Genomic DNA, 26,368 nt, shown 5'->3' with positions numbered 1-26,368 from the left:
AGTGGATTTAAGCTTTTTTATGAACTTTTCCTTTAATTACTTTATTTAAAGTTTTAGTTGCAAATATATTTCTGAATTTTTTATTAATCATATTGTCAAAATCAGCACAAGATTTATGGCAATTGCATTTTTGGCAAAATGCTATAACACTCTTACACTAACATGTACGCTTCAATAATAAACAGGTGATTTCATAAACGGTCCAGTGTCCATTTATTACGGTTGGGGTATTAAAATATTGAGAGAAGCAGCACCTCTATTACAGGAATATTTCGCTCCTGTTGAAGTGACCTTTTGTCTCTCTCCACTGCTAACAGTATTAGACAGCAGGTCTACTATACAAATGAACAAATATCCACATTTTGTCACAGTCTAGCAAACAAACTGTCTTTGCTGTCCTACAATCAAATATTTGCCTCAGAAACGCCAACCAGACAGATGGTCCAAGACTTAATGCAGTAAAGAGGACAGGTGCTCCATAAGCTGTCTGACATACAAAACACAAACACTTACAGCCATACCATTAATACAGGTAGTTGGTTATGATGTTGAGGTATCTTTTTACCTGCTACTTGTGTGTATATGTATTTGACGCAATTTATCCTTATTCCTTTGTGTTTGTGAAGTACAATAAATTCAAATGTAAAGTTCACTCTAATCATTTAAAATACCATAATAAAATTAAAGAAAGTGGTTACGTTAGTTTTCCAATTTGAACTCTAAGTTTGCATATTATAATAAAGAATTGTTAACCTACCTGTGTTTCGTCGAAGCTGTAATGAGAGTGTATACTCTCAGGTGTTTGTGGGTGTCTCTGAGAAAAGCTTCAGCAAACGGCTGATTAAATTAGAAGAGGTGCTTTATGGAGAACCACCTGGAAAACTAATCCTTGACCTACAGTAAACCCAATCAGCTTATTTACACACACACACACACACACACACACACACACATGCAAACACACACTTTACTGAAAGCAACCAATCTATTTTTATTATCAATCTATGTACAGTGGATTTAAAAAGTCTACACACCCCTGTTCAATTTCAAGGTTTTTGTGATGTAAACAAATGAGACAAAGATAAATCCTGTCCAAACTTTTTCCACCTTTAATGTGACCTATAAGGTGAACAATTCAGTTGAAAAACAATCTGAAATCTTTTAGGAGGAAAAATAAAAAATATAAAACTTACCATAACCTGGTTGCATAAGTGTGCACACCCTTAACCTAATACTTTGTTGAGGCACCTTTTGATTTTATTACAGCACTCAGTATTTTGGGGTAGGAGTATAATAGCATGGCACATCTTGACTTGGCAATATTTTCCCACTCTTCTTTGCAAAAGGGCTCCAAATCTGTCAAATTACGAGTAGATCTCCTGTGCACAGCCCTCTTCCGATCACCCCACAGATGTTCAATTGGAATCAGGTCTGGGGTCTGGCTGGGTCATTCCAAAACTTCAATCTTCTTCTAGTGAAGCCATTATTTTGTTGTATTGGATGTATGCTTTGGGTCGCTGTCATGCTGATTGGTGAAATTCCTCTTCATCTTCAGCTTTCTAACGGAAGCCTGAAGGTTTTGTGCCAAAACTGACTGTTTTTTCTTAACTGTTCATAATTCCCTCCACCTTGACTAAGGCCCCTGTTCCAGCTGAAGTAAAACAGCCCCAAAGCATGATGCTGCCACCACCATGCTTCACTGTGGGTATGGTGTTCTTTGGGTGAATGTGCAGTGTTGTTTTTGCGCCAAACATACCTTTTGGAATTATGGCCGAAAAGTTCAACCTCGGTTTCATAAGACCATAACACATTTCCCCACATGCTTTTGGAGACTTCATGTATATTTTTGCAAAATTTAGCCGGACTTGGATGTTTTTCTTGGTAAGAAAAGCTTCTGTCTTGCCACCCTGCCCCATAGCCGAAATATATGAAGAATACGGAAGATTGTTGTCACATGTAGTACACAGCCAGTCCTTGCCAGAAATTCCTGCAGCTCCTTTAATTTTGCTGTCAGCCCCTTGGAAGCCTCCCTGACCGGTTTTCATCTTGTCTTTTCATCAATTTTGGAGGGATGTCCAGTTCTTGGTAATGTCAATGTTGTGCCATATTTTCTCCACTTGATGATGGCTGTCTTCACTGTGTTTCGTGGTATATCTAATACCTTGGAAATTATTTTGTACCCTTCTCCTGACCGATCCCTTTCAATAATGAGATCCCTTTAATGCTTAGGAAGCTCTTTGCGAACCAAGGCTCTTGCTGTAAGTTGCAACTAAGAGAATGTCAGAAAAATCCTACTAGAACAGCTGAACTTTATTTAGGATTAATCAGAGTCACAGTAAATGGTGGTAGGTGTGTACAGACTACTATTTAAAAAGTTTGAATGTGATTGGTTAACTTTGAATACAGCCACATCCCCAGTTATAAGAGGGTGTGCACACTTATGCAACCACATTATTTTAGTTTTTTATTTGTATTTTTCCCTCTGAAAGATTTCAGTTTGTTTTTTCAATTGAATTGTTAACGTAAAAGATCACATTAAAGGTGGAAAAAGTTCAGACAGGATTTATCTTTGTCTCATTTGTTTACATCACAAAAACCTTGCATTTTAACAGGGGTGTGTAGACTTTTTATATCCACTGTACCTTCCTTCTTAACTAGAAATACTCTAGACAATTGTTATACCTTTCTTTGCTTAAAACTGTCTCTTCTAATCAATGTTGTAAATATTGTAATTTTATTGATGTGTCATCTATTGCACTTCTGTTCGTCCTTGGAGAGGGATTACTCATGTGGCCCCTCTCTGAGTATTCATAGTTTTTCCTTACACTTATTGAGGGTTAAGGAAAGGGGATAGTTCACTGAAAGACGAAAATTCACTCATTATCTTCTCACCACTATGCCGATGGAGGGATGGGTGAAGTGATAGAGGCCAGAAAACACTTTTGGAGATTCAAGTGTAAACAGCGTTGCAGCCAAATCCTCCTTCTTCAAACTTCAAACACGCAAGCACAGCATACAAGCTTTTGCCCAAGGGCAAGCACGGGGTGCTTGGTAGCATTGCCACTGCCGGATGCGGACATAGAGGCTTAAAATATGGTGTAAATGACAGACTATTTACGATTTGATTTTCCATGTTTAGGCATTCGGCAACAGCCTCTATATCCATTGATGATTTGCAGTGTATAGCCCATTATACCCAATGTTGGGACAGTGATTTTATGAAATCGAAGGCCTCCTCCTCGGCCTATATGTGTAGTCAAAAGCCTGAAACCACATGTTCCTTTGTTCTGGAGATACCAGAGCCAGAGTCTCACAAGGGACACAAGGGTCAACTCCCATTGGTCACTCTGGCTCCCATGACTTGTGAGGTCCCGGGCCACTTTAAAGTCAGTTCTCCCCCTCTTCGATCTCTTTCTACAATCCCTCCATGGAGAGAAGGCTGTCCTGAATCGCCGAGGGGAGAAGCCTGGCTGCTCCAGCTTACATCTTCTCTTTCCATGCAACTCTTCGAGGGGAGAACAAAGGTGTAGCTTCCAACTCATCTCACCAAGGAAACCTATTCGCAACCCAAGCTCTACCAAACTCTGAGCAGCGACACGATGTCCTGCAGGAAAACTTCAACCAGCATCTGAGCTACACAGCTCAACAGAACCGCGAATGCAGAAACCACACAACCAGCCAGATGACTTCACAGAACTGCGAACTACACAGCAACTTCCTTTTTCCCTTTTCCACTGACGGGTAACACAACTGGGCTTAATAATTATACTAGGCTAAGCAAGGATGTTTATTCAATTCTGTGTGATGTTTATAAGTTTGATATGTGTTGAGAGATTGTGGTTACAAGTTATTTGAAAGTTAATGTTAGTTATGCCCTTCAGAGTCTTTCTTTACATTTCTCTGACTCTTTCTCTGACTTAGAATCAACACAGACACACGCATAATTCTTCAACTAATTATCTCTTCCCCAGCTACCTGGCGTAAAACATTCCAATAGGGGGGGAAGGTGTTAGCTTTAGGGTGACCAGTGCTGTGCAATAGTGCTTAAAAAGTTTTACCATAGAATGGTGTGCCTTTAGGCCTTCAATAAATGTGGTTATCAAAATAAAAAATAAAATATTAATATTAAGGCTGTCAACGTTAACGCGTTAACGCGTGCGATTAATCTGGAAACCTTAACGCGTTAATTTTTTTTTAACGCAAATTAATCATATCACCAAGTCTGACCACAACAACCTGCCGTAGTCCTCCCGCGCGGATGTTTACCTGCCTGTGGGTGAAGAAGTAGCGAAGTGATGAGTAAGGAGACGGACCCCGGTGTGCTTAACGGCAAATTTAGATTTAAAAAGCTTCCGAATGGGAGTTTAGATAAAACCAGAGTTGTGTGTACATACTGCAGTGATGAACTGTCTTTCCACCGTAGTACAACGAGTCTGAAGTACCATCTCCGTGCAAAGCACATCTTTGCTAACACAGACGCTAACACCGAGACGAGTTCAAGCCGTGCTCGTCAAGCTACACTGGCAGCGGAGTGCAGCAGAGTCGGCTCTGTCAACAAGACGACAACAAATAAGCTAACTAATGCTATCGCTAAATGGGTCGCATCCGACTGCAGACCCATCAACATCGTTGAAGACAAGGGTCTTCGAGACATTATCCAGATCGTCTCAGGGGACTCATCCTACAAAACGCCTTCGAGGGGAACTATTGTCACAAGAATCCATGAACTATATGGAAGTGAAAAGGAAAGGAAAGTGGAGCAGCTGGCACGAGCTTCATTTATTGCACTGACAGGAGACCACTGGACATCAGTAAGCAACCATAACTACCTCGGCATAACAGCTCATCTAGTAGATGATAATTGGCAGCTGCACTCATTTGCGTTAGGTGTAGTGAAAACAGAGGAGAGGCATTTCGCCGAAGCATGCGCTCGCCAGTTTCTTGACGTTGCTAAAGAGTGGGGGATAACGGAAAGGGTCATCACTATTGGAACAGATAGTGCTCGTAATATGGTAGCGGCAGCCAGGAGTCTACCATTCGAGCATATGCCTTGTGTAGCGCACATTATTCAGCGGACGATCACGGTGTCTCTCCGTGACAGCGGGTTTGATGGTGCATTAGCCAAGTGCCGTAAAATCGTTGGACATTTTAAACACAGTCCTGCAAACACAGCGGAGTTGAAAGTTCAGCAAGCTTCCCATGGACAGACAGAAGAGTCACTCATCCAGGATGTAGCCACACGGTGGAATTCAACACTGGAGATGAAAGCGTATCCAGCACAACAAAAGGCAACACTTGCCCAGCAGAAGCACAACTTGGCCACCCTAACCTCAGCTGAATATGACCGGCTAGCAAATTTGGAAACACTGCTGGAGCCATGCAGGTAAAGTGATTTTCCTAGTCGCAACTCATTTATTTTCTCCAATATATTTTCTTTTAGAAATAGTTTTAGGCCTGTTCGCTATGAATGAAAAAAGTAGTCTATAATTCTGTCTTTGTGTGTTTGAAGGTATGTTACTGAGCTCTTGGGGGGTGACAAATATGTTTCCTGCTCTGTGGTTCTGCCTGCACTCTGCCACCTTCTGCGTACAATGGAGATTTCAGATGTTGACCCAGCCTACATAGTGCGCTACAAGGCTGCATTCAAAGGGGACCTCAACACACGAAAGGAGAACACAAACCTGTCATGGTTAAAGCTAGCAACAGCTCTAGATCCCAGATTCAAGGACCTCAGGTGCCTGCCCAAAGCAGAGAGGGAAGAGGTGTGGCAAAAGCTGAGTCAGATGCTGAAGGACAGAGATACTGAATCACAGCCCTGCAGCGATGAAATGGAACCAGAACCACCAAAGAAGAAAGTGGCTCTCCTACTGTTGGGGTCAGAGTCAGAGTCTGATGAGGATGCAAATTTTAATGACAAAACTCTGGACAGGTACAGGGCAGAGCCCAGTGTCAGCATAGACACATGTCCACTTCAGTGGTGGTCAGTGCACACTGGTGCCCATGGCAGGCTGGCACAGCTTGCACAAAAGTACTTGGCCACACTTGCCTCAACAGTGCCATGTGAGAGACTATTTTCTTTGGCAGGCCACATTGTACAGAAGAAGAGGTCAGCTTTGTCATCTGAAAATGTCAACAAGCTAGTTTGCCTGAGTAACTGGTTAAAAGAAAAGTAGACGATGAATTGGTTGACTGAAGTCATGTCACACAACACCTTTGCACACAGTTATTGTTATTGAATTAAGTGTGTGAAAAGGACTGTTCACTTTGTTTCTTTTAAGACACTTATGACATTCAGTTTATAATTCAGCTTTCAGCCCACTCAATGTAATGTTGACTTTATTTGGGTGAAATGTTACCTCACAGTTTACAGACAAGCTGTTTATATTTACTTTGTAGCAGAAGATAACAGTTTCTCATATGCTTATCTTCTATTTAAGTTGGCAGATCATTATGGATGTTTTTGGCAAAGCTAAGCACTCCATGAGACTTTGTATTCAGTATAATGATGAGGCCCTTTAATCAGTCAAACCTCTATGCAGTCATAGAGTAGAGCCCAATTTCAGAGGGGTTTTCACTACAGTGGCACACAGGTGCCCGTGATGAGAAGGTTAAAAAAAAGACTGTTTGCATTTTATGGGTGTTGTTGCTCTGTGAATTAAGATATTCTAATTGACTGGGATGTAAAATAAAGTTTTAAAAAGCCCTAACCACTTTGTCATACATTCTTTATTCAAACACTGTAATTGTAAATAGTAGTATTTTAATTGTGTGATTAATCATGATTAATCACAGCCTATTGACTTGATTAACTTGATTAATTTTTTTAATCGATTAACAGCACTAATTAATATTTAAAATATTAATATTAAATCATAACTTTAGTTGGTTAAAGTTCTCTCGGGGCACCACCCTTGAAAGAAGGGGAAAGAGCCAATTTATTGATAAAGATCAGTCTAATTTAGATCTAGTCCAATTAGAAATCTCAATATTTTACTATTAGAGATTATATAATGAACAGTGAAGGTTATGGAGTTCTTATCGGTTAGCAAAATGCACTTATGCAATATTAATGACAGAGATCAAAGCTTCAAAGGATTTAACCTTCATCCTAACAGCTCAAATCGTGACATTTCAGATCCCTGGAAAACCAGTCATTATTCCTATAGGTTCATAACAAATGGTAAATGGTAATGATTTTGTATTTATATAGCGCTGTTCTAGTCTTGATGACCATTCAAAGCGCTTTACAGTACAGTTTTACATTCATACAGTACATCTATACGCAGCACTTTGTTATTCTATGGGGGGGCCATTAGGGGTTCAGCCTCTTGCCCAAGGACATTTCGGCATGCAGATGGGTCAGACTGGGGATCGAACTGCTGACCTTCAGGTTGGAGGACAACCACTCTACCCCCTCAGCAACAGCTGCCACAACAACCAAAGAGTCAACATCCACGAACAGCGACAAATAATAAAGTAAAACATATATTTCATCTGTCAGGGAATTTGTGAAGCAGATGGAGCCAGGATACAGAGTTCAACAAAAATACAATTTTTAATGAAAAAGGTAAAAACGGAAGAAACAAAAACACAAGAGGGAAAACACAGGAGGCTTACACGGGGGGATCAGGACAGGAGCTCAAGAGACAAAGGACACAACATACACTTGAGGACAGGGGCCCGTTTCACAAAGCAGGTTCAACCAACTCTGAGTTAAAACCTTAACTCTGGGTTGAGCAACTCTGAGCTGTCAAACTCTAAGTTTTCGGTTTCAGAACAGGTGATAACACTTAGTTCAATCAACTCAGAGTCAAGGTAACCCTGAGTGAAGCTTGTGCATGAGGATATAAAAAGCCTTCATCAATGGAACACAGATAACATGATTCACCATGGCAACAAGTGGTAAACAGCCTCGATCCTCCTACTTCTCCCCAGTGGAGTTGGAAATATTAATGACTGCGTATGCAGAAAGTGAGCATATATTTTTAAAAAGAAGCAATACTGTGGCAGCAGCAAAAGCGCGGGATCTTGCGTGGCAGGAAATTGCTGACCGAGTCAATGCGTCAGTATTAATTTGAGAAAAAAAAGAAATGTTTTGTCTTGAATGTTCCACTTATTCAACAATTATATTCCATATGTGTGTCTGTGAGCACAGGTGCAACCCAACAGGCACCAAACGGACTTGGCAGCAGCTAAAGATGAAATATAAAAATGTAGTTCAAACAGGTAAGGTATAATAAAGTACAAGCAATTGTGATGTTGTTTAGCCTGCCCTCATTAAACAGCATTTAGTGGCTACATTCAACATGTGATGGATATATTTAAGTAATTAGGGAAATCTGCAAAAAAAAGAGAAATCCCAACACTGCCAGTATTTAATATTGTCTCTATGAAAGCAACACCTAAATGCCTTTTATACATACAAGTCTCCAAAGTTGTGTTTTCTGTATGTATTTAAATTTGACCTCCATTATAGCCAACAGAAAAAAGGCTGAGGCCCGCAAAACAGGTGGCGGTCCACCACCACCACCTCTCACAGAGGCTGAAAAGATGGCCCTCAGTCAGAACAGTGGACGACCCATTGCTGAGGGCATCTCTGGGGGGAGTTCATCGGACCCACCCACGCCCCAGGTCACAGGGGCCTACATAAGAGGTAAGTTATTCAAATGAATGGCATGTACGTTAATCCTTTTTCTAGTGTTCGCTCAGTAATGGCCACCCATTCATCTTAGACACAACTTAGTTGGCACACTGATTTTTCTTGTAGCAGTAAGCTACAGTTCTTTGCAATTGGCTGCTTTTGCTTTCAGATATCAATCTATTTTAAGGTGACTCAGAGTTTGAAAAATTGTGTTTAAATTAGGTGGGGCACTTTTCTGGGTAATCATCAACTGTCTAATCTTCATTTTCTACCAGTTACTGATGGTGTAATCTGTCTCGTTGAGCCTTCTGCCATAACAGACCTCCATGCTGTTGTAAGTACTCTTAATATTCCACAGATTTTTCATAATTGGTAGAATATAACACACACATTCTGTTTCATTACAGGAGGATGATGAAGAAACCTTATCAGCTGCCACAGAGAGGGAAGATGCAGAGAGGCCTGCTGAAGTATACACCTTTTTTTTTTTAAATAACTTTGGCTCAGTTAATAGTGTTGTTCCACAATACAACTTGCAACTTCTTTCTCTCTAACAGAGCCATGCTGGAAATTACAATGGGGAAGAAGGTCCATCAACCTCCACAGCACAGCTTACCTCAGTAAGATGTTGTTCAGCATTGACCCACAACTTACAATGACACTAAATAGACATGGCACTGAAATTCAATGTCATTTATGTTCCTATAGCTCCCTGTGAAACAACTTTACAAGGTATATTTAGAATCTCAAATAAACAAATCACACCTAGAAATGGAGCACATAAGGCTGCAGATCACCAAAACAGAAAAGGAAATACAACTGCTGGACCATCAGTTAAAGGTGGGTGACGTGCCCACAGGTGGATGTTTTTTAATTGTTTCAACAACAAAGGATTAACAACTGTACAAAATTTGTCCTTCTAGGAAATAAAGAAGACCTCATAAAATGAGATGCATATTGTCGTTCTTGAACATTGGGGAGGTGATGGGTCAGTTAGAAATGATTGACACATATCATGTCTCTAACAGCTCTTCCATCTCGTGTATCAGCAGGGGGGGTATGATTAATACCTGGATCACAGGGGGAAAGAGTAGGACATTGTTCTCCTCTAATAGTGGCAATGTTGTGGAGAACCACACATGCCACTATAATGTCACAAGCTCTCTCTGGGGTGACCCTGAGCCTACGAAGGCACTGGAACCGGGCCTTGAGTATCCCGATGGTCATCTCCACTCTGGCTCGTGTCCTGCAGTGAGCCAAGTTGTAGTGTCGCTGTGGGCCAGGCTCAGGGTCAGGGTAAGGGGTCAGCAGATAGCGCTGGCAGGGGTACCCTCTGTCTCCGAGTAGGTAACCATCGAACTCTACTATGATAATACAAGATACAGTTTGTTTCAGCTGCAATAGGAGGAAACAAAATATTTGATCATAGGATATAACTATATACTGTATATAAATTATATATATAAACTCACCACCGGCAAATCTGGCACTCAGTGTCGACTCACGAAACATTCGTGAGTCATGCACAGACCCAGGCCACTTCGCTTCCACATTGTTAATCATGTGGGCTCCATCACATATGATCTTCACAGTGGAGAACAGTAATTAGCTGTATGGTGTAGTGTATTTAATTTGGAATGTTAAAGGCTACTATTTAGGCCTACCTGCACATTAATGCTGTGGACAGATTTCCTATTCACATAATCTCCTTCATTTATTGAAGGAGCGATGATAGGAATGTGAGTGCCATCTATGCAGCCAATCACACCTGGAAACCCTAAAATATATCAAATTGACTGATTAGTGCTTCAAGTCTCAAAGCTTTATGACATAAATGAATTACTGCTTAGACTGATACCTGCAATTCTGTGGAACTCTTCTTTGAGAAGTCTGGTGGGTCTGTGACTTGGGAACACTACAAACGTGCATAGTAGCCGTTTCAGTGCAAGTGTCACATTTCGGACAGCCCGACAGACAGTTGCCTTGGACACATGCTCTGCATCACCGACGTTATACAAAAAACTGCCGTTGGCAAAAAAACGAAGTGCAATACAAAGAATTTGCTCGGAACTGAGAGCATGTCCACGATGCGTCATGTGAGCGATGTGAGGGCTGAGAATATCGTTTATATAAATTATAGATGATGCAGAGAAACGGAAACGCTCAAACAGATACTCATCAGGGAATGATAAAACATCCAATCGGGGTCTAATAATCCTCTCCCGGTGGAGATGTCTGCGGAGTATCTGCGCCTCGACATCAACTGGCTCTTCAATAAAAGGACACGCCATGTCTGCCACTGCCTTCAGTCTGCAGGCTTCAACTTAAGAGCAGGAGAAACTCGGGGTTAGTTGAAGAAAACCTGCCAGCGAGCAGGTTAGGTTCACGGAGTATGTTGCCAGGGTAACTGACTCAGAGTAAAGCTGAACTGGCTTTGTGAAACTGAAAAACCAGAGTTTCCCTCATCTCAGGGTTAACTAACTCAGAGTTTTCACTAAACCTGCTTTGTGAAACGGGCCCCAGGCGAGCAGGGCAGGAGAGGAGCGGCGAGGAGAGCAAGACAGGACATCAAGATGGTTTAGACAAACTTAGACAACGATCCGATGAGGACAAAGGGAAGCACAGAGGCTTATATATACACACAGCAAAGGCAGGGGCAATTGAACACAGGTGACCACATGAGGACTGGTGCAGACAATCACAGAGAAAGGAAGTGAAGAACACACTAGGAGCAGGACTTACAAAATAAAACAGGAAACAGAAAACACTATTAACAAATAGGCTGAAAAATACAAACTAAAATGACAGACCGTTACATCATCAGTAGATTCCAGACTTTACATGTGTTCCTTTTGGTTTAAAACAAAGCTCCTAACAAGCAGAAGGAGGGTTTATTACTCAGAATAAAAGCATGACTGTCACAACAGTCTGCAATGCATTGTTTTTATTTCTGTCTCTTCTGTCATGTCAAATCCAATCATCCTAACAAGCCTCTTATTACTCACCTGCTCCCCATTACCTCATTAGTTCCTATGTATTTATACCGGTTAGGTGCATTCACCCTCCGCCAGATTGTCTAGTGTGTTCCTGCTAAGTTATCCAGCTTTCTATTCCTGTGTTCTTGCTTGCCCGTTCCTGGACTGATCTCTACCCTGTTTGGATATTGGATTCCCTTTTTGCCTGTTCCTTCGGCAGTGTGGGGGTGGGGCGTGAAGTGGGGAAGAGACAATCTTCTTCCTGGTTCACAGTCCAGTTGTTTTCCATCGAGCTCAATATGGTTTTGACAACACTTCACCCGGTAGAGAGGCAGCACGGGGTCTGCTCAACCTCACCCAGAGCGGTCGTACAGTGGCAGATTACTGTATCAAGTTCCCACAGATTGCTGCAGAGAGTAAGTAGAACACACCCTCCCTGTTTGATGGCTTTTATAATTGACTGTATGAGGACATTAAGGATAAATTGGCGGCATGGGAGCTCCCAGTGGGTGTGAATCCCCTAATCTCTCTGGCCATCCGTATCAACAGATGTCTCCATGAACACCATGTTGCTGCCTCCTTACCGTCTCTATGATTCCGCCATCAACCTACTTCCTTCTTGTATCTTGTATCTTGTATCCTGGCTCCACACCACCAAAGGTGCTTAAGGGACTTTTTGTCTCTCTCCACTGCTAACAGTATTAGACAGCAGGTCTAATATACAAATGTACAGTGCCTTGCATAAGTATTCACCCCCTTTGGACTTTTCTACATTTTGTCATGGTATAACCACAGATTAAAATTTATTTCATCGTGAGTTTATGTAATGGACCAACACAAAATAGTGCATCATTTGGAAGTGGGGGGAAATATTACATGGATTTCACAATTATTTACAAATAAAAATCTGAAAAGTGTTGAGTGCATATGTATTCACCCCCTTTACTGTGAAACCCCTAACAAAGATCTGGTGCGACCAATTGCATTCACAAGTCACATTTGCAAGTCACATAATTAGTAAATAGGGTCCACCTGTCTGCAATTTAATCTCAGTATAAATACCCCTGTTCTGTGACGGACTCAGAGTTTGTTGGAGATCATTACTGAACAAACAGCATCATGAAGACCAAGGAGCTCACCAAACAGGTCAGGGATAAAGTTGTGGAGAAATATGAAGCAGGCCCTAAAATAATATCCAGAGCTTTGAACATCTCTCTGAGCACCATAAAATCCATCATAAGAAAATGGAAAGAATATGGCACAACCGCAAACCTACCAAGAGGAGGCCGTCCACCCAAACTGAAGAGTCGGACAAGGAGAAAATTAATCAGAGAAGCAACCAGGAGGCCCATGGTTACTCTGGAGGAGTTGCAGAGATCCACAGCTGAGGTGGGAGAATCTGTCCACAGGACAACTATTAGTCGTCTACTCCACAAATCTGGCCTTTATGGAAGAGTGGCAAGAAGAAAGCCATTGCTGAAAGGGATCCATAAAAAATCCCGTTTGGAGTTTGCCAGAAGCCATGTGGGAGACACAGCAAACATGTGGAAGAAGGTGCTCTGGTCAGATGAGACCAAAATTGAACTTTTTGGCCTCAATGCAAAACGCTATGTGTGGCGAAAACCCAACACTGCCCATCACCCTGAGCAAACCATCCCAACAGTGAAACATGGTGGTGGTAGCATCATGCTGTGGGGATGCTTCTCTTCAGCAGGTACAGGGAAACTGGTCAGAATAGAGGGAAAGATGGATGGAGCCAAATACAGGGAAATCCTTGAAGAAAATCTGATGCAGTCTGCAAAAGACTTGAGACTGGGGCGGAGGTTCATCTTCCAGCAGGACAATGACCCTAAACATACAGCCAGAGCTACAAAGGAATGGTTTGGATTAAAGAATGTTAATGTCTTAAAATGGCCCAGTCAAAGCCCAGACCTCAATCCAATAGAGAATCTATGGCAAGACTTGAAGATTGCGGTTCACAGTCGGTCTCCATCCAATCTGACTGAGCTTCATCTTTTTTGCCAAGAAGAATGGACAAACCTTTCCATCTCTAGATGTGCAAAGCTGGTAGAGACATACCCCAAAAGACTTGCAGCTGTAATTGCAGCGAAAGGGGGTTCTACCAAGTATTGACACAGGGGGGTGAATACTTATGCACCCAACAGATGTCAACTTTTTTGTTCTCATTATTGTTTGTGTCACAATACAATTTATTTTGCACCTCCAAAGTACTATGCATGTTTTGTTGATCAAACGGGAAAACGTTTATTTAAGTCTCTCTGAATTCCAGTTAGTAACAGTACATAATGGGAAAAAGTCCAAGGGGGGTGAATACTTATGCAAGGCACTGTACAACATGCAAACAAAGAATGTCCACATTCTGTCACAGTCTCAAAAACAAACTGTCATTGCTGTCCCACAATCAAATATTGGCCTCAGAAACACCAAAACGCTAACCAGGTAGTCCAAGAGGACAGATGCTCCATAAGCTGTCTCTGAAATTCAAAACACAAACACATTCAGCCATAACATTAAAACAGGTAATTAGGGCCCCAGCACCGAATGGTGAGAGGCCCTATTGAATTTGTAAGGATTTTTATTATTATTATTAGGGCCCGAGCACCTCCGGTGAGAGGCCCTATTGAAATTGAAATTGAAATGATTATTAGGGCCCGAGCACCGAAATCGATGGGAGGCCCTATTGAAATTGAAAGGATTATTAGGGCCCGAGCACCGAAAGGTGAGAGGCCCTATTGAAATTGAAATGATTATTATTAGGGCCCGAGCACCTCCGATGGGAGGCCCTATTGAAATTGAAAGGATTATTAGGGCCCGAGCACCGAATGGTGAGAGGCCCTATTGAAATTGAAATGATTAGTAGGGCCTGAGCACCTCCGGTTGGAGGCCCTATTGAAGTTGAAAGGATTATTTTAATAAGGGCCCGAGCACCGAATGGTGAGAGGCCCTATTGAAACTGTAGGCATTATTCTTCTTATTGTTATTATTATTATTATTCTCCGAACAATGAATTGGCTTTTTGAGGGCTTCAACGTGCTCAAAAAGATTTAAAACTTTCCAGTAAATTAGAGAGTGGTGAAAATTTAGTATTTGGAAATGGGCGTGGCAAAACGGCTCAACAGCGCCACCTGGAACGCAGCCCCTAGGTTTCCACATAACAGATTTTCATCAAAATCACAGGTGTATCGTGAATAATCATACAAAAAAGCATCAGGGAGCATTATGAAAAACGCAACAGGAAGCCCGCATTTTCGATTTAGTGGCCATTTTGGTCATATTCGATAATTTTTTACTTTAATGCACTTGTCGTAGAGCTTTCATCAGATCAACTTAAAATTTAGACGACTGTCATCACAACAAAATGAAGATCTAAAGTTATCAAAAAAATTAACTTTTCGTCACACCGTTTGACTGTGGCGGGGCGTCAAATCAGCTCGCCATGACACACGAAAACGCTTTAACTTCCGTGTTTATGGGTCCATCTCCCTCAAACTACATGTGTGTATCAACATACCCCCCCCCCCCAAGATATTCAGATGGATTTAAGGAATGGGCGTGGCAAAATAACTGACTAGCGCCCCCTAAAGGGCAGCCCCGGCACTACGATTGGTCTACATCTACAAAAATACATAGGGACATGTGACTTTTCATGACAAAGAAATAAGTCTCTTGAACAGATATGCTACACCACACAGGAAGCCCGCCATTTTGAATTTGGAGGCCATTTTGCCCATATTCCACACTTTTACTTTGATGTACTTGTGGTAGGGCTTTCATCACATCAACTTAAATTTGAGATGAGTGTCATCACAACAAGATGAAGATAAAAAAATTTTAAAAGATACATTTCTACTCAGACGGTGTGACCGTGGCGTGGCCTCAAAGTTTGATTAAACGCCATCAAAACACGGGCTCCTGTATCTTGAAAATATTTTGTCCAATCGAGTCCAAACTATACACATAAGACAAGAGTCGCGACCTGAAGACATCTGTACAGAAATCGTGACTTAAAATCACAGCGCCCCCTGGTGTCAACAGGAAATGTCTTTTTTTTGGTACGTCTTACACACGGCACACACTCTAAGAACAATTCCGTAGCGACATTGGGACTGCATGCACACGGTGAGGCAGTGCACATGTGTGATGTGTTGTACTGCTATTTGTTTGATCTGTTTACTAGCTCTAATAAATACTGTATAAGTTATATTTTGCTCCTGAATTGAACTGTGTTAAAGGGGTTCACATAGAAAATATATGTTCAATTATGTGAAGGGTGATTTTCATTACTATTATACTATTGGGGATTTAGCACTTGCTAAACATTGTAAGAGCAGCTGTTCAAAGGAGCACTACGTCTCTTAAGTGTTTACATCGTTACTCTCAGGCAAACTTCACTGAATTATTTTGTTAAATATAAAGAAATTATAGCCTTGTAACTTTACAAGAACAGACAGTGTCATAGATAATTTGCGGCTAATGTCCACTACCTATTTCCTAAGCTGAAATGATTATGATCTGATTAACTTTGAAGTAATATTTGATTTTTACCATGTAAAAGTCTGTTAAGCAGTTAACCTGGGACATGTATGACTTTACATATCTGTGTATTTGTGTTTAAAGTTCCTCTATGATGTCCAGCCTGAGACACTGGAATCCAACCAGACTGAACACTGACTCCAGGTACAGACCTGTTTTCATTACTTACAAACAATCAAAGTATTGCACATAATACATAATGTATTAAATAATAATGCAATACTTTTAATGTGAAATAACTCCATACTGTACATTCATTGTCATGCTAGTGCACGTTTTAATCAAAAAGCATATTCAAATCGATTTTTCGTCCCACCGTGTGACCGTGGCTGGGCGGCAAAGTTTGATTAAACACCATCAAAACATGGGCTTCTGTATCTTGGACATATTTTGTCCAATCAAGTCCAAACTAGACACATAAGACAAGAGGCACGACCTGAAGACATCTGTGCAGAAATTGTGACTTACAATCACAGCGCCCCCTGGTGGCAACAGGAAATGTCTTGTTTTTGGTACGTCTCACACTTTGATGTACTTGTCGTAAGGCCTTCATCAGATCAACTAAAAAATTAGACGAGTCTCTTCAAAACAAGATGAAGATCAAAATTATAACTTTTCGTCATACCGTGTGACCGTGGTGTGGCTTAAAAGCTTGATGTGCGAAATGAAAACACTTGTTTTCATTTCGACCATGTCTGTCTTTCATGGTCTTACACTGCCCTCTACTGACTTAATATTGCCGGCAAACCTCGAGTTGGTAAAATTTGTGCCTGGGTCAAACCACGGTCTTACACTGCCCTCTAGTGACTTAATATTGCCGGCACACCTACCAGTTGGTAAGGGGGAAACCAAACCAGCTTGTTTCACCACCTGCAGCAAAAATACACTGTGGAGCACAGCCAGGCTATGAAGGCCTGCGAGGAAGCGAAACGAGCAGCTGATGATTTTGGGGGGGGGGGGGGAAGTAAAGAAATTACTCAACAGAGCATCGCTTGAGCACTCGCTAGTTGCGCTCCATATGATAGAAGCAAGTGATGGAAATTAAATTACAGATGCGGTTACATAAACGAGGAGGGCTTAAACAACTAGTTTTAAACACTGAACCACTTCAGGAATAAGAGTCCTTACTCTTGCTGAGGGTTAAGGACAGAGGATTTCACACCCTGTTAAAGCCCTATGAGACGAATTGTAATTTGTGAATATGGGCTATACAAATAAAATTTGATTGATTGATTGAACCATACATCAGCCTGGCCGTGCACTACATCGACAGCGACTGGAAGCTGCACAACTCCCACCTCAAGACAAGTTTCTTCCCTGATGATCACATGGGAGAAACCGTTGCGAGCGGTTTGAGGGAATTTTTTAACTCATGGAATCTCAAAGAGGACAAACAGGTGTGTGTGACAACAAACAGCGGTAAGAACATATTCCAAAATCATTGTCCTCTCTATTGGAGCCCCCACTCCCATGCCTTTCCATAATTGCTGGCAGTCCAAAAACAATTATTGTAATTGCTCATATTGCCATAAGCAATAATTCCTGCCTTTAGTTCTCAAACATGTTCAAGTGTTTTTGATGTGTTTTCATTAGTCTATTGCACAGATTAGACTATTACAAATAACATAATTTATTCAATCTGTTTTAAAACTGATAATGGAAATTGCAGCCACCACTTTGGGAGAAATTTGTGATAAAAATATCTTCAGATATGTTTGTTAGCACCTATAGCTTCATGACAATCTGATCTGCTAAAAATACATTAAAATCATGTCATCAATGTCATCTGTGAAAATTTGTATCTTTCATTATCTTCAGAGAGGAGTGTAAAAGACCCCGGGATTGAGAGAGTAGTGGAAGTCTGGAAAAAGATTGTGGCTTTCTTTGCTCACAGCTGGAAGCGGCAGTGTGCACTCCAGGATGCGCAGGTGGAAATAGACTTAATACAAAATGGTCACAGAATCTCCCACACGATGGGGTGCAAGACAAAAGATGATCCAGCGGCTGTTGGAACAAGAGAAAGCCATCACACAGGTCTTGGCTTCTGAAAGGTCAACCAAACACCTGGTGCTAACATGGCCAGATTTAGAGGTTCTAAATCTTGTGAGCAAGGACCTGGTTCCTCTACTTGAATTCACTGGTGCATTCTCTGCTGAAGACTACGTCACCATTTCATGTGTGAAGTCTGTTCTTCAGTTATTCAGTAATGACATCCTACAGGAGAATGACACGATGTCTCACTATGGGATACGCCCCTCGCGCGTATTCACAGAAGCACTTATACCAATTTACCAGCCCTGATTAGCTAGCAGTCGTGATGTCAGTGTCATTCAAACACCTCTTCTTGCTTCACGAACAAGCTACTTTGATCCGCATCGATGCTAACTAGCTGCTGTCCATAGATCGGAGCTAACACCTAGACGCTAGTTGAGAGAAAAGCCGATCCGACTGCCTTCACCATAGGTAGTTTATTTATTGAAACTAGATACCGCGTTCATTTCCTAGCAAGCTAACGGCACCAGGAGCCTGCGGTCACCACATTGCCCGCTACCGGAGCTAGCTAACAGAAATTATCACTCCAGATAATTCGCTCCCTTTAGCATACCAAGCTAAATGGACTAAGCTGCCAAGCTTCCCTCCACCTCGCAACTAGGCGATGACCTCTCGAGCAAAGACACACACCAGGTCTGCTCTGCGTGTCTCGGGCTGAAACATGCCGGCGCCGCTATCAGCAACACAAGCTTGAGTTCCCACTACACCCGCTTCACAATGAACAGTGTCCGCCGACGATTAGCACGCCAAGCTAGTCTCTCTGAGAGGGACCCGATCCTACAGTGCCACTACCGAGAAACCCCAACCCTGTGCGGATGAGGAGGACACTCCCGAACCAAAGATTTGGCTCTGGGGCTCAACGCTGGATTTGCTGAATCCGCTAACGGAGCCACCCCTCATGGCTCAGGCTCTCAGCTCTCCAAGCCCAGCAAAGGGCTCAGGCGAGGCAATTATGGCCCAGCCTAGCGGCGATATTCACGGTGTGTGTAAGAGCGCCGATGGAGACTGAAGATTCGATGGCCCGTGGTCCTGGCGGAGGCCCCAAGGTCCCGCTACAAGGGGAAGAAATACCCACAGCTAAAATGGCTGCGAAATAGCTTCTCCCGGTGTTCCCGGAGCTCCTGGAGGAAGTAACCATCTCATGGAAGGAAAACCCTTACTCCAGCAAAACCACCATTAAAGGTGCTTTCTCCCTGGATGTTGAAGGTATGGACAAGCATGCTATGGTCCGCATGCCGCCCATGCGGACCAGCTCACCTTCAGCTGGCAGCTCACCTTCACTCACGGCTGTCAGCGGCCTCATCCAAATTACCCAGTGCCACCCCTACCTTTCGGCGATGCGTGGGCCTGGAGACAGTAGTGAGACATCTCCCTCATGCTACTCAGAGAACTGTGGTTACGACAGTAACCTAAAAATCCCCTAATGTGTTGGAAAATGCATCAGGTGAACTTTCCTTGGATCAGCCTTTTAGCGAGGAAATATCTTTGCATCCCATCTACCAGCACTGCCTCTGAGAGGCTGTTAAAAACTGGAGGAAATGGTGTAACTTGTGAAAAAGATCCGCTCTGAAGCCAACATCAGTGAATATGCTTGTCTTCCTTATGAAGAATCTAAAGCTCTGACTGTGATATGTCTGCCAGCCAAAACTCTAACTCTAAAAGTGTTAACTTGTAGAGTCCCAGCACTGGTACTCTACCTCACTTGATGGGAATCCCATCAAATTGACAGCATTTTTATTTTATTTTTATAAGCAGTAAACACTTCATGTTAGATGCCACACTTTTGCATTCTAATTCATCCATGACAGTAGCTAATTGATATATTAAGGATGGGAAATTGCCTTTGTTTGCACTAATACATGCAGTTGCCTGCAAGCACCAATTAAACCTTGTTCAATATTTATTTTCTATATCGTCATATATGGTGTAACGGACTGTTAAGTTTATGTTCTGTTTTATGACTTATTTTCAGCTAAGTACACCATGTTAAATAGGTATTGAGATGTCCTGAGGGTCAGTGAACAGGTCGGGTTGGGGCACGTGACAGTTCTAGACCAATGGCTGTGGGTTTTTGTGGGATGGCAGGCTCTCATTGGCTGATGAGTTGGCGGGTCAAGGGTGAATTAGGAAGGGGAGTGAAGAATAAGGTTGTTGATGTAAGAGTGTCAGAGTTACGAACAAGAAGTGTGACATGTTCGTTGGACTTTAATTAAGTTACAAATAAAGAGAGAAGTTCCCTATCGTCCACAAGCGAGGACCTTAAATTGGTGTCAGAGGTAAAAATGTCGCCTCCGGATTCCGCTAGGTGCTCACAGCAGGCTACAGTGACTTTTGCCGTGTTAGCAGGATGACCTTAAAGAAAATTAAGCAGGAGAAGGAAACCGACTGTCTGCAATACAACAATGCTGACGAACACAGAGAGCGGGTGAGAGAAATGACCCTGAGAATGGCTGGAGGGGCTGGCTTCAATCAGGGACAGTTGGAGGGAAGAACGACGGCCAACAGCTCGCAGGTGGAGGCGCGCAGAGAAACCCTCCCGTCATCAGTGAAAACCCCCAGATAAGACGGGAAAGCTAAGTTGGAAGCATTCCATGAACAATTTGAACAATTTTAATCCGGAGAGTGGTGCGCGGAGGAGAAATCCCCCCAGCTCCCTATGTGCCTGCAATAGGAGATTTAATACATGACACAACAAACAATTATCTTCTGGTTTTTTAATTCTACCATCTGCGGATGGTGGCTCAAAGCTTGTAACACGGTGACAGATACAAGTCATTTGGCCCTGAACCATCAAAGGTCCACTTCATTTATGCTTAGACAAACTCCTCCTCACAGGAGAAGAAAGTTTATCCAATCAGCTCTCTGCATGTACTGACAGAAGGCTTAGACATTTGGTCTCCTTCAACATACAAGAGATCCTCTTTGAAGTCTTACAACACAATGGAATCTGGAATCTGCTGAGACTCTAGGTGTGAATAACATCTCTCTTCAGAGACCCCCATCTCTGGTCAACAACTATCATAGCTCCTCTGCTCCATCTGCTTGACTGGCCCCTGCTGTGAAAAACCTTTTGTTTTAGCAACAGGCACAGGAGTCTCGAAGCAATACACATCTGAACAGAGGAAGTTACGAAAACATCTTAGTGTTACAAGTCTAACTATAGAAACACATTTTGTAATAATATTCTCTATATATACTAACTTGAGAATTAACTTGTTACTAATCTGTTATTTCATTAAACATATCTAAATACAGAATGTCCCATTACAGTGCCGTACTGCTCTGACTAGCTGTTGCTGCTAAGCCCCGCTGATAGGAGCGACTATGATACGTTAGTGGGGGCTTTAAAGAGAGGTTCAGATTGTGATCAACAATCGCTCTGAACTGTGCAGTAGACAGGGTCAGCCTAGTGAGCTGGTGAGGGATTTCGCCAACGTCATACAGGGGCTGGTCAACTGCACTTTTACTCACATGCCCCCTGTCTGACATAGTGAGTTATCATTTCCTGCAGGCCTATTGCCAGCTGACCTGCATATCCAGACATTACTGGCCTATCCCAGGTCCCTCCAGAAGGCTTTGGAATTAGCAACAGAAAGAGAGATGCTGTGTGCTGGGACATGGGAAGCTGCAGTGGATATTACTGCACAAGTGAGAGCTGGGCGTGGAGCCGAGTTACGTACAGCAGAACCTGCCTGAGTGGAAAAACGAACACAGCACGTGCCTGCCACCACACTGCGAGAGGAGCGGTCCCCAAGACCTCTTTCAAGGGTCTGCTGGGGATATGGACATCCTGGCCACCTGCTTCGACAATATCCTCGCAACCCGGCTAGTCAGGGAAACGAGCCAGGGACCACATAATCGGGACGATGTGGACCCCCTTCTCAGAAAAACCACCGTAGACCCAGAGGTTTTAGCCAATTACAGACTGTTGCGGGTGGAAATCAAAGGCAGGAGTCGTCGTTCTCAAGTTAAAATTAAGCAGGTTTATTCAGAGGTCACAGGTCAGGAAAACGCGGTGTCCAGCAATTGAACATGCATGGGCCTCTAATTCTATGCAGGAGGCTGCACAGGAAAAATGGCGCTTAAACAGAGCGCGCACATAGGTTATATATTGATATATTGGGCGTGACAGGGGTTCTTCTTGGATTGGTCAAAACTAGATGGAGGCCGCTGCATCTAGACGGGACAGTGCCTCATCCTCTTGGAATGTCGCGTGATGAAGATATCGTACGTGCACTTCGTTGTCCTGGTTACCAGAGGTCATAATGTTCCTGCCTCAAAGCAGCTGCCTTAGTGTGTTGTGGGGGAGAGATTTTAGGCCAAGGTCTGCTCATTATCTGCTGTTGGTATTCCACTTTGTGTGTATGTGAATTGAAACAGGGAGCTGGGATGTGTGGTGCAAAGTGTTGACTGTTCTACAGAGTGTTATAAAAAGGTCAAAGGAATGTATGTGGTGTATATCAATAAATGTATGTGTTATGTATGTGGTGTATGTCAATAAATCTATGTGTAATGTATGTGGTGTATGTCAATAAGACCAATATCTAATCTCCCCTTCCTGTCTAAAATCTTAGAAAAAGTAGTAGCCAATCAGCTGTGTGAGTTTCTCTAGGAAAATAATATACAGACTTACAGTCTGGGTTCAGAGCCAATCACAGCACAGAGACAGCCTTAGCAAAAGTCACTAATGACCTTCTAATAGCTTCAGATCAGGGACTTGTGTCTGTCCCTGTTCTGTTAGATCTCAGTGCAGCATTTGACACAATTGACCATCAAATTTGGTATTATGCACACTCCAGTTAGTGAAGTGAGATCAGCCACTCAACTGTTCCTCGACAAACCTCAGACAACAACATTAGCAAGAGGAGATCGCGCTTTCGCAGTGGCCGCCCCAAACCTGTGGAACAACATACCACTTCGCATTAGATCTGCCCTGTTTTTAACACTATTTAAATCACTATGAAAAACGCACCTGTTCTCACAGGCTTTCAGTTGAGTGCGTTTCAGCACAGATGATTTTATTTTTCTAAACGTATTTTTCTTATATTTAATTTTTCTTATTATTTTTAAATATTTGTATTTTACATTCATAATTTTTATTTTATCTGTATTACTTAAACTTAAATGTAGGTTTAATGTATTACATTTTTACTGTCCTTTGGTCGTACCACTCCACTTGTAAAGCACTTTGGTCAACCAAGTTGTTTTAATTGTGCTATATAAATAAAATTGACATTGACTCCTCCAAGGTGCAGGCAGTTACCAAGTGGCCTGTGCCCTGAACTTGCAAAGATCTCAGTTCCTGGTGTTTGCAAACTGCTATCGCTGGGGAACCAGAAACAGCCGCTGTTTTTGCAGCTGCATCTGCTGCAGCATTTCCTGTAGAAACTGGGTCAGACGTGTTAGTGTGAGCTTCACATTTAATGGTTGCAGGAAGAAGGATGGCATCAAGCAAGGCATCAGTGTGGATTGACCCCGATGGTAAACCATTTTTGCCACATGTGCTCTTCCATTGCTATGCCACACAGAAGAGATCACTTGGGCAAAGCGGGGAAGCGTAAAGCCATAAATTCATCATGGTATATATGTGGTTTCTGCTCTCTGTCCCCGGAGTCAAACCTCAACATGGAGAAGCAGTGTTCAGTTTCTATACTCCACATCTGTAAAACAAGCTCCTAGAGAACTGCTTATCTGAGTTTATTTAAATCAATGCTAAAGATGTTCCTATTTGTCACAGCCTTTTATTAAATCAAATGACTACTCATTTCCTACACTGCACTGTTGTTTTCACTCTTTTAATATTAAGAACAACCAATCTAAAGTCTCCCAGTCTACACAGTTTTACTCTTTACAAAATCTAGCAGTTAAAAAAACAAAACTTTTTAACTTAATTACATCTCCAGAATTTAAAATAATTGATAGTGTTGTTTTTAATTGTAACAACGTGTTTACAGCTTCCTTTCGTCCTGACGTACTTGAATTAATCCCCAGCTGTCCAATCAGAGCAGACTAGGCTTTCTAGCAAGGGGGCTGCAGGAGCTGAATCCAGTTATTTCGGAACATTGGAGCCTGTAAACTAGGGATGAGTGAGTACACCAATATCTGTATCTGTATCGGTTCAACCTACTAAATTATTTGTATCTGTACTTGGAGGTGGGCAGGGCTTAAACCTGTAGCGGCTGAAAGTTGGTATTGTACCGAAAGCCTGACATGGATATGGGTAAATTTATTGTTTATTAGAAGACTATTTACAGAGCAGCCTTAGAATTGAGCTTCAGATCAATGTATTTGATAAAAAGAGTAAGAGAACTATGCAGAACAAGTATTTTATAAACTTCAGTAAAACAATGAACATAACATATGCAGTAGCAGGTTTTCATACTCAACATACTCAACTCAACGAGTTTTCATCCTCAACATTTTATTTTACTTTAACAAAATTATAATTAGCCCTTGTGTTGTTTTTGGGTCGGATTGACCCAGAGTGTGTGTGTGCGTGTGTGTGTGTGTGTCTGCATGCATGCGATTGATCATCCGCAAGCCCTGGCCGGTCAGGTGCCCCAAACTAAAATTATAGAAAAAACATCACAGCGGCTGAAAGAACTCTATTAGCAATCAGCTAAATAGCTGATAAAATTACCTCAAACTCAGGCGGTTTTTCACTTTGTTGGCTTACATTGCACCTTAATAATGTGGGAGTAAATCCGCCAGGTAAAGGGGTTTTCCCTTTTTGTTGGTGAAAATCACATTGAACTTTTGCAGTCTTACCATCACACATGGTGGGCATGCCGGCACTGTGTGGAAAGGCTTGTTGATGATAGTAAACACAGGCTGGAAGTTTTGATAGCTATTTAAACATGTTCATCATAATTTAATTAGTGAATTATAATGTTGTACAATGCACCTGATAGACTGCAGTCAGTAGCATGCAATAGAAATTGTTTTCAAAATTATATTTGGTAATTTCGGACTACAAATACATATCTTTTCGGGTGTGGCGTGCCGGCCAAACGAGACTTAATGTAAGTGCCTAAAGTTTTGGCAACCAAGAGACCCGAGGCTGCTCTTTAATTGGTTGTTGCAGATATTCCACGGGACGCAGCTCTTTGCTCCCAAGAAGCGACTTACAATGTATTTCAATTCACATCTGCTGTCACTGAGGTTACTCCCACTTTTTCACAAGAAGATATATCATATATCAACTTCAATTGGAACTGCGATGAATGCTGTAATGCTTTAATAAAAAAACATCCTTTACAGGGCGTTCACTGGAAGAAAAAAAGAGAGAATATAGGAGCTTGCTCTGGATTCACAGATTCAGCAGCCTGCATGTGATCAAGGATGGGCTTACAGCCAAAGCTTTTGCCGCTCTTGTTATGAGAAACGGAGTTGGTTAACTTGATGTGCTGTAAGTAATGCCTTTTATTGCTTCCACTGTTTGCTTTTTCACAGTGCCGGCATGGAGCTACTGTTGAAAACGATGGGGGTGCGAGACTTTAAACACCTACCTGAAAAATGCAAACGGCATTAAAGTGGCCGCAGCCATTTAGAAAACAAAATGCTTTGTGCTTGTGCTGCTTCATTGATGATAAAAATAACGTACAGGAAATTGAAAAATAAGTCATTTGTTAATTATTGAATAATTTCACAATAAATAAATTATGCAAAATAAAAAAAATTCAAACTAAGTATTGTAGTATAACCATCAGGATACACTTGATGAGTGACCTGAGTGTGGTGAAAATACACAATATTACAGGGAAGTTATTGAATATCTCCTTTTTTCCTACGCACTCGTCTCACAGTCGAGATTTTAATTAAAAATTTTAGCTTGTCTGTGTGTGTATGTCTCTGAAGATGGCAATAGAACTGAATTTTAAACAAATGAAAAGAAGGATGGGGACAGGAGCAGTTTGGGCCAGATATATGGCCTTCACACAATGTTTATAATAACCGTTGAAGCTTGGTGTTAATCTTGAAGTTGGTTAGAATGTGTGTGCGTCACATCGCTGGGCAGTCTCACACCTCTCTTGATAATAGGTCTGATAAGAGCCGCTGCCTGTTGTGAGACTGTGAATTTGTGGCTAAGCGGCTACTATACACTGCACTTTAACTTGTTCCCATTTCTAACTTGTTATATTAAAGC

The 26,368-nt window shown here is 42.0% G+C and overlaps 2 protein-coding genes across 5 annotated transcripts; one reads left to right on the top strand and one right to left on the bottom strand.

Annotated features, from left to right (window-relative positions):
* The first annotated feature begins 7,714 nt into the window (after positions 1–7,714).
* LOC128443728 (uncharacterized) lies at positions 7,715–9,590 on the top strand. 3 transcript variants are annotated; one of them, XM_053426000.1, is made up of 8 exons: positions 7,715–8,062; positions 8,156–8,226; positions 8,477–8,653; positions 8,917–8,975; positions 9,049–9,111; positions 9,199–9,261; positions 9,350–9,481; positions 9,565–9,590. In XM_053426000.1, the coding sequence occupies exons 1-8, from the start codon at positions 7,890–7,892 to the stop codon at positions 9,583–9,585; spliced, it is 759 nt and encodes a 252-aa protein (XP_053281975.1). In that variant the 5' UTR covers positions 7,715–7,889; the 3' UTR covers positions 9,586–9,590. The 3 variants fall into 3 exon arrangements, with proteins under 3 accessions (XP_053281975.1, XP_053281976.1, XP_053281974.1); XM_053426001.1 differs by having other exon boundaries at positions 7,715–7,902; positions 9,350–9,590; XM_053425999.1 differs by having other exon boundaries at positions 9,350–9,590.
* On the bottom strand, positions 9,476–11,153 carry LOC128443702 (putative nuclease HARBI1). Of its 2 annotated transcripts, none has more exons than XM_053425997.1 (4): positions 10,500–11,153; positions 10,306–10,418; positions 10,114–10,225; positions 9,476–10,005 (listed from the first exon to the last, which is right to left on the bottom strand). In XM_053425997.1, exons 1-4 carry the CDS (start codon positions 10,930–10,932, stop codon positions 9,635–9,637), a joined length of 1,029 nt encoding a protein of 342 aa, XP_053281972.1. In that variant the 5' UTR covers positions 10,933–11,153; the 3' UTR covers positions 9,476–9,634. The 2 variants fall into 2 exon arrangements, with proteins under 2 accessions (XP_053281972.1, XP_053281973.1); XM_053425998.1 differs by having other exon boundaries at positions 9,476–10,002.
* Positions 11,154–26,368: the final 15,215 nt, after the last annotated feature.

This window comes from Pleuronectes platessa, chromosome 1 (assembly GCF_947347685.1).
Source record: "Pleuronectes platessa chromosome 1, fPlePla1.1, whole genome shotgun sequence".
Taxonomy (NCBI): domain Eukaryota; kingdom Metazoa; phylum Chordata; class Actinopteri; order Pleuronectiformes; family Pleuronectidae; genus Pleuronectes; species Pleuronectes platessa.
The sequence above is the reverse complement of the archived record's forward strand: the minus strand, read 5'-3'. Positions and strand labels throughout refer to the sequence as shown.

Excerpts from the sequence above, each read along its gene's own strand:
- LOC128443728 (XM_053425999.1), top strand. The coding sequence starts at position 7,890 with ATGGCAACAAGTGGTAAACAGCCTCGATCCTCCTACTTCTCCCCAGTG. Across the intron at positions 8,654-8,916 it reads CACAGGGGCCTACATAAGAG|TTACTGATGGTGTAATCTGT; the intron begins GTAAGTTATTCA and ends ATTTTCTACCAG. Across the intron at positions 9,262-9,349 it reads CCACAGCACAGCTTACCTCA|CTCCCTGTGAAACAACTTTA; the intron begins GTAAGATGTTGT and ends ATGTTCCTATAG.
- LOC128443702 (XM_053425997.1), bottom strand. The coding sequence starts at position 10,932 with ATGGCGTGTCCTTTTATTGAAGAGCCAGTTGATGTCGAGGCGCAGATA. Across the intron at positions 10,226-10,305 it reads TCCACAGCATTAATGTGCAG|ATCATATGTGATGGAGCCCA; the intron begins GTAGGCCTAAAT and ends TCCACTGTGAAG. Across the intron at positions 10,006-10,113 it reads GAGTGCCAGATTTGCCGGTG|TAGAGTTCGATGGTTACCTA; the intron begins GTGAGTTTATAT and ends GTATTATCATAG.